The sequence below is a fragment of the Anopheles arabiensis genome, chromosome 2 (assembly GCF_016920715.1).
Source record: "Anopheles arabiensis isolate DONGOLA chromosome 2, AaraD3, whole genome shotgun sequence".
Lineage (NCBI taxonomy): Eukaryota > Metazoa > Arthropoda > Insecta > Diptera > Culicidae > Anopheles > Anopheles arabiensis.
In genome coordinates this window covers 36,383,050-36,395,734 of record NC_053517.1, presented here as the reverse complement: position 1 = coordinate 36,395,734, position 12,685 = coordinate 36,383,050, and the positions used below count along the sequence as shown (strand labels likewise).

At 50.0% G+C, this 12,685-nt stretch overlaps 1 protein-coding gene across 2 annotated transcripts in view; it reads left to right on the top strand.

The window, feature by feature from the left end:
- LOC120908739 (extracellular sulfatase SULF-1 homolog) overlaps window positions 1-12,312 on the top strand; it is a 45,879-nt gene extending 33,567 nt beyond the window's left edge. Inside the window, exons 2-11 of one of the 2 annotated variants that reach the window (XM_040320058.1) lie at window positions 57-1,999; window positions 6,456-6,782; window positions 6,853-7,289; window positions 7,369-7,482; window positions 7,556-8,559; window positions 8,590-9,407; window positions 9,488-9,801; window positions 9,890-10,192; window positions 10,261-10,372; window positions 10,438-12,312. In XM_040320058.1, the coding sequence (XP_040175992.1) occupies window positions 936-1,999; window positions 6,456-6,782; window positions 6,853-7,289; window positions 7,369-7,482; window positions 7,556-8,559; window positions 8,590-9,407; window positions 9,488-9,801; window positions 9,890-10,192; window positions 10,261-10,372; window positions 10,438-10,639 (4,695 nt within the window). In that variant the 5' untranslated portion in view covers window positions 57-935 and the 3' untranslated portion in view covers window positions 10,640-12,312. Of the gene's footprint in view, window positions 1-56; window positions 2,000-6,455; window positions 6,783-6,852; window positions 7,290-7,368; window positions 7,483-7,555; window positions 9,408-9,487; window positions 9,802-9,889; window positions 10,193-10,260; window positions 10,373-10,437 lie in introns of both variants that reach the window. The other variant, XM_040320057.1, reaches the window with a different exon arrangement.
- Window positions 12,313-12,685: the final 373 nt, after the last annotated feature.

The window sequence follows — 12,685 nt, the reverse complement described above, 5'->3', positions numbered from 1 at the left end:
TAGCGAAACATTAATCATATTGTGCCTTTTGCTCTTTGTTTTTCTCCTCTCTTTAGGGCTAGCGAGTGGTCACACCCAGGTTGGGAGTGAACGAAAGAAGTGGGAAAAAGCCTCTCCCGGATGCAACGCTGCGCGGCAGGCAGCCCCCTCGGACGCACTCATTAGAGATCGAACCACCGGTGGCACCAGGGTTGGGCCCCGCTGCACCTAATCGCCGTCATCACCGTCACCGACGTCACGATCATTGACCCCGGAAAATCGAGCGACCAATCGTGGCTTGCGGTGGGTCGAGGAAGCATCAGAGCGAAACGATCCATCTCGCCGGTGGTATAGTGATGATGATCGCGCCGAAAGCACGATACATTGGCTAAACTCTGGCCGTGGGCCCGGGTAGCGGACAGTGGAGTTGGACCACAACGCACTGTGCCATAAATCTGTCCCGTCAAGCAGTGTTAGCTTATGAACGTAATTAGCTGTAAAATGTGCAAAATGATGTGAATCGAGGCGGGCAAAGGAGCGGGTGCGATCGTGATGAAGTGATCGTACAATCTCGAGGGCAATCTGACGGCCACGGCACAAGCGCCCAGATGCAGGAAATGAGCGGTGAAAGTGTGAGAGCATTTGTGCGACAGCTGCACACCTCATTGGTGAGTGTTTAAAGATGTGCCCGGCCATGTTGGTAGTGCCCGCACCACGATCTAGTTCCCGTTTGTTTGGGAAAATGTGTACACTTTGCAGTCGGTGCCCGGCGTGCCCTTAAGTGTGTGACGCCTCGTAAATACACTCCCAAAGTATATTGAACTGTGATAGTGTTTTGTGTGTGTGCTGTTAGATTGGACGCTGAGCCAATCTGTTTTTCAGTGTGCTTCATTTAAGTACTTCCGAAAGTGTTTGTGTGTGCGTATTAAAGATTTGTAAGTCTTCAAGTATTCAAGATGGCGTTACAGTGGAAATCGTTTGCACTACGCACGAAGCGTGGAACAAAAGTCGAAAGCTTAAGACTGGCGGTGACAATGTGCTCGTTGCTGTTCGTGCTGCTCGCCACACTCACGGTGGTGGCCGCGGCTACTCAAAAGGAGGCCGATGCGGAAGCTGCCGGCAGTGTGGCGCACCGTGACGTCCAGGCGGACTGGCCCAACTACCAGTACCCGGAGCATCATGCTCCGCATCAGCAATCGCGTCGCAACGGTCACCGAGCCAACGGGCAGCATGCCGGGCGCCGACGACACCACCAGTACCGGGTGACCAAGAATCGACGCGTCCGGGCACCGCAGGATGGGCGCGGTCGGGTGAAGAAAAGCGGCACCGGAAGCGTTACGGGCAATCTGCTAGCGCAGGACACGGTCGGTCAGCTCCCGTTGGCCGATCTGAGACAGACGCGGGAGCGCAAGCCAAACATCATCCTGATCCTAACCGACGATCAGGACGTGGAGCTTGGTTCGCTCAACTTTATGCCGCGCACGTTACGGCTGCTTCGGGACGGGGGAGCCGAGTTCCGGCACGCCTACACCACCACGCCCATGTGCTGTCCGGCCCGGTCCTCCATCCTGACCGGGATGTACGTGCACAATCACATGGTGTTCACGAACAACGACAACTGCTCGAGCACCACCTGGCAGACGACGCACGAGACGCGCTCGTTTGCCACCTACCTGTCGAACGCGGGCTACCGGACCGGGTACTTCGGGAAGTATCTGAACAAGTACAACGGGTCGTACATACCGCCCGGATGGCGAGAGTGGGGCGGGCTGATCATGAACTCGAAGTACTACAACTACAGCATCAACATGAATGGGCAGAAGATTAAGCACGGGTTCGACTACGCGAAAGATTACTATCCCGATTTGATCGCGAACGATTCGATCGCGTTTCTGCGCCAATCGAAGCATCAGAACCACCGGAAGCCGGTCCTGCTGGCGATGAGCTTCCCGGCACCGCACGGCCCGGAAGATTCGGCCCCACAGTACAGTCATTTGTTTTTCAACGTCACCACGCACCAGTAAGTATCTAAGGCATTAAAAAACATGAACTCATTTATGCAATTTGTATGACACGAGACCATACCTTATTTCGTATTTGTTGTTTTAAACCACACGAACCACACGTGACCCTCTCACAAGCGGTCTCGCAAAAGTCGGAAATCAGAGCCAAAAAGAGATAGAGCACATTGACCGAATAACATTTAAGATCACAGAGAGCGATTTGTGTTAACGACCACAGATAGCATTAAACGGTCTAACATGGTGTGATCTCGTCGGACGGTCTTTTATGATGCAAACATTAACGGAACAGTATAGCTTCGACAATTAGACTGATCCCCTGTTGTACAGTTATCAATTCGTTTGACTTAACAGCATGCCAATCATGAGTTCAAGCACCGATTGGACCCGAGCCTACGTTGGACTGACTGTATCCTATCAGAGGTTCATCAGTGACTTATTGAGAACCTAAAAGCCTGTAAGTGGCTTAAATAAGCCTAGAATCTCTAACGATTGGTGTGATTTCAATATCTTGATTTTGCATACCTAATTTAGTTTGCCACATAGAATCGATCTCGAAGATATTAGTGATATTCAAGGCTATAAAAATCTATTTTCTATTATTAAGCCGATGGTTTGTTTCCTTCAACATGCTTCTTTTTTGTAATTTTACTACTTACATAAGTAAAATAACGTAATTTCTTGCAAATTGTAGAGAAACAATCCGGAATGGAAATCGCCACGACTACTACCCAAAGATTAGAATTACAATAAACCGTTGTTAGAAGCAGCTATTGTGTAAGGGAGTGTGAAACGATCATGATCGTTCCTACGTTTTTATCGTATCTTAATAACTTAGCACTCAAACATCGAACTATTTACACACCTCTGCTACAATGTTGTTGCATTATGCCGTACTGTAATGTACGAAATAATTTAACTCCAATTATCACTTTGGTAGCGCTACAATCAGTTTCTTCTTGTTTTGGGGGAAAAAACTTCGACGCAGTCTAACATCTTCATACGGTGTCTTCACATCCCGACGCTAAGTAATTGAGTCACAAGAAGACAGGTATTCATTGCATCAGGCAAATGTAAAAAAACACTCTACTCATACCGTTTGCATAACCCACACGGAATACATGGTAGCTTCTATTTTTTATACCGAACCTGCGCATTTCATAAAATCAACGTTAGACAACCATATTTATCACACGAGGACACGTGCACCAGACGTCGTCACACAGGGGGCCACTCTGTCACTTCCCACACTCAACGCGCTTGTTTTGCATCGATTAACTCACATGGGCCAGCGATTAGGAAGTAGTCGCTGTTAATCGAATCAGACACATCCTAGACCTCGAACGGTGCTGAATACTTCATCAATAATCTATCCGTGTGAATTAATTATTTAGCGCTGCGCAGGATTGCGCAAATGAAACTGTGAAGCGTCATATCAACAAAACCCCCCGTAACGTGTTGCAATCTGCCAGGCGCCGCCATACACGGCAGGATGTTTGGATGGACTGGAGGCGCAAACGTATGGCCGACAAAGTACGCCGACAACTATTTTTATTAATGTCCCATGTCATCGATGATATTAATATTTTGACTCACGGCGGCGCACACTTGCCAGAGAAGAAAGGGACCCGTTAGACTGGATAGAAAACGGATCCCCTCTCGAAGCGAACCGTACCCAAGCAGACGCTACGTTAGGTGCCCTCTGAACCAGGGGCTATAAATCACCCCCTCAATAGGTTGGCATGAAATCCACCACACTACTTCCACTATGGCCCACTAGGCCACCTCAATGGTCTGGGTTGGAATATTCACCAACCACCACACAAGCTATTCCCGACGACGGAGAATGGCAAATTAATTAATCGATCTCACGCCATCATCCATTAACTCCCGGCGGTGCTCAACTCTGATGGGCTTTACTCCCCGGAACCCTTCTTACTTCCACTGCAACCATGAGCCGATGTGCCCCGTTCGGCGGGAGACCGCTTGTTAATAGTGTGTCATGATGCTGGCTGGTTGGTTTTGTTTGTTTGCACCGGCTTCATTGCGACCTCAGGTATTTGCGCTACCGCTCCTGGTACGGGTTGCATGCTTAGCCGCGATTGCACCGAGATAACTACATTCTCCCGGCTTCCCTCCGTTGCAGCAGCCGCTGGAACGCTATAATCGTGTGGTGCATTATTAACACATTCGAAATTGAAACTTAACTATGCATATGATTTGCATATCGAGCGCGACCGACTGCCTGGTGGGTCGTGTATGAATGAGTGATTTATGAACCGCCGGATGCCGGCGGTGTGTACCGGTATTTGCGAAGGCGAAACACTACTTTTCCGATTCCAATCGTAACATGTGTGCCAATCAGCTACGCGGCACTGGTGTGCTGGTGTGTGACCATTCGATTGGAAGGATTTTATTTTGAACTTTAACAGTCCTTTACATTATTTGCGAAAAAAATCAAAAACCCAAATAGTAGTTATATATATGTTAATAAATTATACTGATCTTGACGGATCATTACCATGGTGGGAATGTGAAGCATATATCCATCCACGAACCAATCAAGCTTCATAGCGCACAATACGAAGACATATTCGCGTCAAGTTATGCTGATTGCGACACAATATGCGCCGCTGGTAGCGTGGATTAAGCCCCAATGGTGCTCATAGGTTTGCAAAACTTGCCAACACCTTGACAGCTGCAAGTTTTTATGCAACTTGTTCCGTGGGAATCGGAGATAACCTGCCTACATGGTCGTGTCCCTCAAGGACTCGTTTGGTCGCATTCCACTTCATATGGGCGAGATATTTGATGAAGTCCTCTCCCCGGGTCTGAATTTCGAATGCACCGATATAAATCATCATCATAAAACCAATACACTCCCGCCGGGCGTGCATTAGTCAACCGCTCATCCATCCATCCATCCCATTCGCGGCGGAGTACATGCATGAAATGAACCGCAACGGATCGGGGATATAAACCACGCGCATCAAATGTGGGCCCCGTCGCATGGGGACAATTATTCTTTTGCTACGGTTAGAAATGCCGCACACTTCCTCGCTCGCGTGGCGTGTCCAGTCGAGCGTGTTGAACGACGCGTTTTGCCAACCGAACGAACGTTTGCTGCGGAGCGTGGGGAATTTAATTGAAATTAATCACACTTTGTGGGTCTTGTATTTGTTCGTCTGCAGGTTCGGTCGATTTTCGGGCGGGGGGGAGAGTGGCTCGAATCATCCAAAGTGTAGGGCAAATGCAGCGGAAGAACAGCCAACAAAAAAGAAGGTAGATAGTTGTGGGCTTCTGTTCGGCCATCGCATTACTGAAGTGCACGTTCGGTCGCCGCTCCTGGGTAGCGTTGAATAGCTTTTGGTTGTCCGCCCGTAGTTTGGGCTCGTCCATTCCATCCATAATCGACCGGGAGTGTGTTGGGGTCTGATCGGAGAAAAAAGCGTAGCAACGGAACGGATCGCATCATAAATCAGAAAGTTTGTGAAGCATGTAAACGAATGCTATTTATCGATTGCTTCCGGTGTGAGCGGTGTGTGTGTTGAACCGCATCATGGCAGGATTAGTGATGGGTTCTTGGTGCTTGGGAGTGCATCAATGACTGGATAAAGTCTGGTGGATCTGTTCTGGTACGTTTCCAATGGAACTGAAGGTTGCGGATGGTTTGGGATGGTTCCGAAGATTCCACAGATTCCGACTATTCAACAATTCCAAACGATTCCGAACGGTTCCAGACGATTCCGAACAATTTAAAAGATTTAGAATATGACGTAAAGTGTTGACGTCTCAAGACTCTGGTTCCAAAAATTCCAAATGTTTTCCAAGTTCTGACGGTACAGGTCCGAACGCTTGCGAGTATCTCGGCCATCCCGGAAGGCCCGGACGTCGTCAAAAGATTCCGACGGAACCACGTCGATTCCGGATGGTTCGGAACAATACCAGACGATTCCCAATGGTTCCTAAATTTCCGAGTAGTTTATATGGTTCCGATATATCTAGCCGCTTTTGATGGTTCCTACCGTTTTGGACAGTTTGTATATTTCTAGACAGCTTCAAAAATTCCGACGATTTCGTACGATTTCTGATGATTCCACACTGATCCAAAAAATTCCGAGCGGTTCCTTCCGGTTGCTATCCACATATCCATAACTGATTCCAAAACTGTTTGAAGCGGAGCGGTTTAGAACCATCTCCGGGTTTTTGGCGAACTTTGCCCAACTCTAGCAGCCTATATGCCAAGTTGCATTCATGTACTGCTTTTGTTTTAATTTGGGTCATGCTGGTATGATTTACGAGAGGGCCTTTGTTTGTTAAAATTGATGATGCATATTTAGAAATTGTTTCATTTCCTTAGAAATCGATTCGCAATACCGATGGAAGCACACATAAAAGCTTACCCCTACACATACCCTCTCTTGCCGGTATTGACTGTCTCTTCTTTACTTTCAGCACACCGGCTTACGACCATGCCCCGAACCCGGACAAGCAGTGGATCCTGCGAGTAACGCAGCAGATGGAACCGATCCACCGCAAGTTCACCGATCTGCTGATGACCAAGCGGCTCCAAACGCTGCAAAGCGTGGACGTGGCGGTCGAGCGTGTCTACCAGGAGCTGAAGGCACTCGGCGAGCTAGACAACACGTACATCATCTACACGTCCGACCACGGCTACCATCTCGGCCAGTTCGGGCTGATCAAGGGCAAAAGCTTCCCGTTCGAGTTTGACGTCCGTGTACCGTTTCTGATGCGCGGTCCCGGTATCGAACCGGCGACAGTGTAAGTGAGCGGAAATAAAGTCACTTAGGATCATGTTTCATGTTTATTTCGTTGTTGCCCCCCTTTCCAGTGTCGACGAGATCGTGCTGAACGTTGATCTGGCCCCAACGTTTCTGGACATTGGTGGAGTGGCTCCACCGCCCCACATGGACGGGCGCAGCATCCTGCCGCTGGTGCTGAACCGACACCGGACGGTGCTAGACAAGTGGCCGGACACGTTTTTGATCGAGAGCTCGGGACGGCGCGAAACTCCGGAGCAAATACAGGAGCAGAAGCAGCGGGCAGCGGCCGCTCGGTACAGTGCTCGGTTCAATTTGGTGAATGGTAACGGTTCGCAGCCGAAGCTAGTGCCGGAAGTGCTGGTCGAGAGCCGGCACACGCACGGGGAAGGGTCGAGCGGTGTCGCGAGCGTGATGACGGGTGGGGCAAACGATCGTAAAGAGCTCGACTTTAGCTCGCACGAACACGACGACGATGAGGACGAGCATGAGCTGGACGGAGACGATGGTAAGTAGATGGGCCAGGGGTTTGAAGATGATGTGTGAATGATTCGTTCTTTCCTGTTCGCTGTGTCTGCCCCAAACAGATGACGACCATCTTGGAGCGATCGAAAGTGAAACCGAAGCGATCGAGCTGACGAAGCACAACGAACAGCCCGAAGACTATGTGATCGATCATCAGGAGGCACACACATTTGATCGTAAGTGTAATTGATCGCCAGGAGCTGCAAAAAGCGTGCCATTAACCGCAACCGCAACAATTTCGTTTCGCAGAAGCCCCACCGCAACACGACAACCATCATCTGGATAATCATCTGACACCGTTCCGCACGAAGATGGATCGGCTCAACACGGAGTGCTCCAACCCGGCGCTGCAGCAAAACTGCGTTCCGGGCCAGAAGTGGCAGTGCACCAGCGAGGACGGCCGATGGCGCAAGCACAAGTGCAAATTCCACGGCCAGCTGCAGCAGCATCTGGCGGAAATGGCGCGCAAAACGAACGGCCATGCAAACGGGCGGAACTGTGCCTGCTTTACGCAGGATAACTTCTTCTACACCAAAATCAAAACTAAGCGTGACCACACGAAATGGCAACCGATGGCGACCGGGCAGCCGATGGCAACGCATCAGCACCGGCGGCGGCGTACCCGCCAGAAGCGGTCCGTGCCGACCGGGCTCGGTGGCGGTGAGGAGGAACAGGTGATGCTGATGGAAGCGGAAGGACCGACGATGGAATCGTTGGTGCAGGTGGCCGCACGAATCGATGCGCTACAGCGATCGCTTTATGAGGGTGAGCTGGAAGAGCACGAATCGGAAGGCAAGCGAACGAGAAGCAAGCGTGACACGACGTCTTCCTCGCCTAGTCACTTGGCGGATGTGATACATGAGCTGCAGCAAACGCTGGTAGAGATCGAGCGGGAGTACGAACAGACGGCAACGGTGGAGGGGCGTGATGATCACACCACGAACGGCTCGAACGGCTCGAACACGACGGCGAGCGGCGAAGGTGTGGTGGAACCGTACGGTGTCACAAAGCGATGCTCCGTCATTGCGGCAGACAAAATCAACTGCTCGAATGTGATCTACGAGGATGAGGTGAGCTGGAGGCGCAACCGCATGAAGGTGGATCAGCTGATCCGGGTGCTGAAGGATAAGATCAATGCACTGAAAGACATCAAGCGGTTGCTGCGCGAACATAGGCCGGCAGGATATCGAGGCGAAGACTCGGAGCTGGAGGATAATGAGGAGGAGGAGGAGAACGAATCGATTGGTAGCGGTGGGATGGAGGAACGGACGACTCTAAGCAGCAGCAGTACGACGGTGGCTACAGCTGCAACACCCGCGGTGACGGAACCGTCGGAAGCTGTCCAGATTCCCAGTGGCAGCGCTGCGCCAAGAAGAGTACCTCCCTCAAGCGGTACCGTTGTACGTCGTCCCACTGGGAAGTATTCACACATTGGGTACGGTCAACGGCGGAAGGTACCGAAACCGACGGCAGCACCGGCGGATGACGATGCCGAGGGATCGCTGATTGATATGAGCCTGTTCATGACGGATGTACAACCATCTCCATCAGCTACTCCGAAGTACAATCGTACCCTTTATGGTGGTGGAAGGCATCGTACCAGTGGAACGCAGCATCGTGGCCATCGTGGACGGCATCGGGGAGAGATCGGGGGACCGTATAATGGCAGTACGTCTTCGACGGCTTCATCCAGCACAAGCTCCACAATAGCAGAACCTACAACGGAATCGAATGAAGGCTCACCAGGGGCAGTACGCGGGGAGCACTGGTTCACAACGGATTCGAGCCGCGAGGCATCCGGTGCAGGGCCCGGTACAACCGAGAGTCTCCAAAACCAAACGTACACCAGTGACGAACAGATCTCGCCCAACGCTATCGATGCGGGTGTAATGTCGTTCTCCACCACGACAACGGAACAGTCATCGGTTAGTTTGAGCACAAATTCCATCGATCAGCACAACATTGTCATCGATCGACAGAAGACCACAGACCCGCACCTTGCGGGCGGTAACTCGGTGCAGCAAAATGCGATACCAACGCCCTCAACCGTCGGTGTGACGATTCCACCGACCGAGTGCTACTGTGCCGCAGAAACGGAAAGGTAAGTGTTGTTGCTACTAAGTTACTCTGCTGGAGATGGTTTAACAGATGGTCCCCATTCTCTTCTTGTTTGCCGCACAGCCCCGTGCCGGATGAGAAGGAGCTGGCCCGCGAAACACGCCGCCGGCTGAAGGAGGAACGCCAGCGGAAGAAGGAACGCAAGCGCATCAAGAAGGCGAAGATGGAGAAGGAGTGCCTGTCGGAGCGGATGAACTGCTTCAGCCACGACAGTAACCACTGGCGCACAGAACCGATGTGGGACGACAAACCGTTCTGTTTCTGCATGAACGCGAACAACAACACGTACAGCTGTCTGCGCACGATCAACCAAACGCACAACTTCCTGTACTGCGAGTTCACGACCGGGCTGGTGACGTACTACAATCTAAGAATAGGTAAACAGATCGTTCTGTACTAGAAGCTGCGATGTATGAACGATGACTGAGTGGTGTGCTGATCGTTTTCCTTTTTTTGTTGCTGTAGATCCGTTTGAAACGCAAAACCGTGAATCATCCCTGACGGCGGAAGAGAAGGCAGTGCTGCACGAAACGCTGGAGGAGATGAAGCGCTGCCGTGGCAAAGGCTGCACACTGCCCCGGCACCAGCAGAATGTGCTCCCGGAGAGTAACATGCTGCCGTCCGGCGCAGGAGCAGCTGTAGGTGGCTCCATCGGCAACGGTAATGGTGTGGGAGGTCGTCACGCAGGTGGCTCGATCGGTTACGGCATAGGAGCTGGAGGGAATCGGCGAAAGTATCACACTCACCGTGATCACCTTCAATCTGGCGGTTAGTTTGAAAAGAGGAAAGCCGGGTAAAAATGAAGGAAATTAATGTTGTCTTTTCGTTTGTTGCAGTTGGTGTTGGAGGCAGTACTGGTACGGCCGCACACTACCCAGGAGAGTACGACAGTGGGATGCATCTGCCCGGTGGTATTGCGCCTGGGGCAAGCTCAAAGAAAAAGAATAAGTAATAGCGCGCAACTCCGCATAAACTCCATCCACTGATTATTGTTTTTATTTGTTTTGTTTTAGAAATTGGAAAAGAAAACATCACCAACAGCAGCATCAGCAGCAGCAGCATCCGTCGAACCGTCGGCAGTATGGAGATCCAGCAGGATCGGCAGCGGAAAGTGATATCATGCCGGATTTGCTTCTACCCACCGGTACCGGGAGTGCCGCGAAGCGAAACCGTACCAGCCGCCGACCGGTTTGGCGAACGATCTACACCGAATGAGAGATTTAGGGGCAGCCCGAGCCTGCCGGCTGATGTAATTAACGTGTGCAATCTTTAACTTGATATTTAAAGCGGCACGGAACCGAGCGCTGCGCTGATCTATACTTTCAAACAGTAGCAGGAGCAGTAGCAGCAGCAGCATGGTCGTGATATACCCAGCGATCGCCATTCCCACAGCGCGAACCCTGTGCTATGATAAGTAGGTCCCGCTTCTCCCGCACCTTTCTGCGGGGTGGTATGGAGTGTAGTATTTTTAATGTAATCTCTATGCTTTATCACTGTTTGTAGTTTTTTTTCTCATGTCCGCGTGGCTACTAACGCTGGATTTGTTTTAGTGTGATGGTTGTTTTTCTTTGAGCCATTTTAACGAAGCGATCATGACCCCATGCAGGAGTACAGTATGCTAGGATCGTTTTCGCCAGGACCGTAGCTATTGCACAACATTACGTTCAACCTTGGTCCACACTGCCATTCCAGTACAATCTGCTAAACAAAAGAGAGAAAAAAGGATCAGGAAAGTGCCCCAAACAACACACTAAAACTAAAACAATAACGGAAGCAACGGTTAGCTTACAGTCCCTGATGGATCACAGTCGATGCTATTTGCACTATGTAATGTGCAATGTATCGTTTAGATCTTGTGCTTTTTTTTATATTATAGTTTGGCAGTCACAATTACGCCATTAATAATTAGCTCTGGAGGCTTTCGTAAACTATTTATTGCCAAAAAGTCGAAGCAATTAGGTGTCTGCGGGCTTTTAAGATCGGTCAGCACTCGGCTTGAAGCAAGCGTAGGATCCATTTTGTTAGGAATTGAATTTGCCGCGAGTGTACGCGCGACCCGCTTGATTTTAGTCATATGCTTTTAGCCCAGTTTTATTGGAGTAGCTGTAAGTAAATGTGTAATAATTTATCGTATGAGTTGCGGGCGCGTACGAGTGCAGTGAATTGATTAAATTTTACTAATCAACCAAGGTACAGGGGTTGGAGAAGATAGATCCAATCCACTGTACAATATACTTATCGAAGGCATCGAACAACGCGAACGAACAGAGCCGCACACTCAGAAACGAAATAGAAGAGGCGCCCGTGCCTCTTGGATACAATTTTACGTACAGTAAGATGTTTAGTTCAATCGTTTCGTTTAGAAGTGGGATGTTTGTTCTGTTCACCGCAGAGTCCGCAGAGCATATTTATTGCTTGTGAAGAAATGCGCATTACATCCTACTGGCGCAATGCTTGCGGAAGCACAAATCCATTTATGCAAGCGATTTTACTATCACACTACAAAGAGCAGCAAAGTATAACGCATTTACCGATGGTATGTTACGTTGAAATTGTACCCCCCAAAATTGCCGAGCAAGGCAAACCCCCTCTCAATTGTACAGCATTGCGCAGCGAAAAGCTTAGAAACGTGTTGGACCGGCTTCCTTTTCTAGGGCTTAGTATTTGGGCGTTTGGGACAGTGGAAAAAGGGGGGGGATGGAAATAGAGCGCACCACCAAATACCAACACGCACACATCCACCACCACTGCGCATAGTTGCGCAGGGTGGGCAAACAAATAATCGCAACGATACACATGCATGATATGATAGTAGTGATGTATACAGTCTTACTGAGCAAAGTAAACCCACGCACCTCGACTAGTATAAGGTGCGTTGAGAAAAGTGAGGCAAAGCTGTTCGACCGATTCCATTACATATTTACATCCGAAACGTTTCATCGGGGAACTGCATTCGTTAGTTCGTTCGTCTGCCCGTTCGTTCGTCCTAGCGACAGGCAGTTCACCATTCGGTCTGTCGATTTCATTTATCCAGAAACTTAATTTGTTCATCTATTTGAAAGATCTGAACAGACTGGCCAGTTCCAGCTTTTAACATCACGATTAATGCAGATAGTCTGTTCCAACTAGTGATGTGCATACTGCACCAGATTGAGTGAGTGAGCTACATGTTTGCAGCAAAAGAGTTGAACTAAACTCATTTGTGAGTTGACTCTTTGTGCGGACAAGCAGCTCACTCACTTGAATTGAATCATGTGCGAG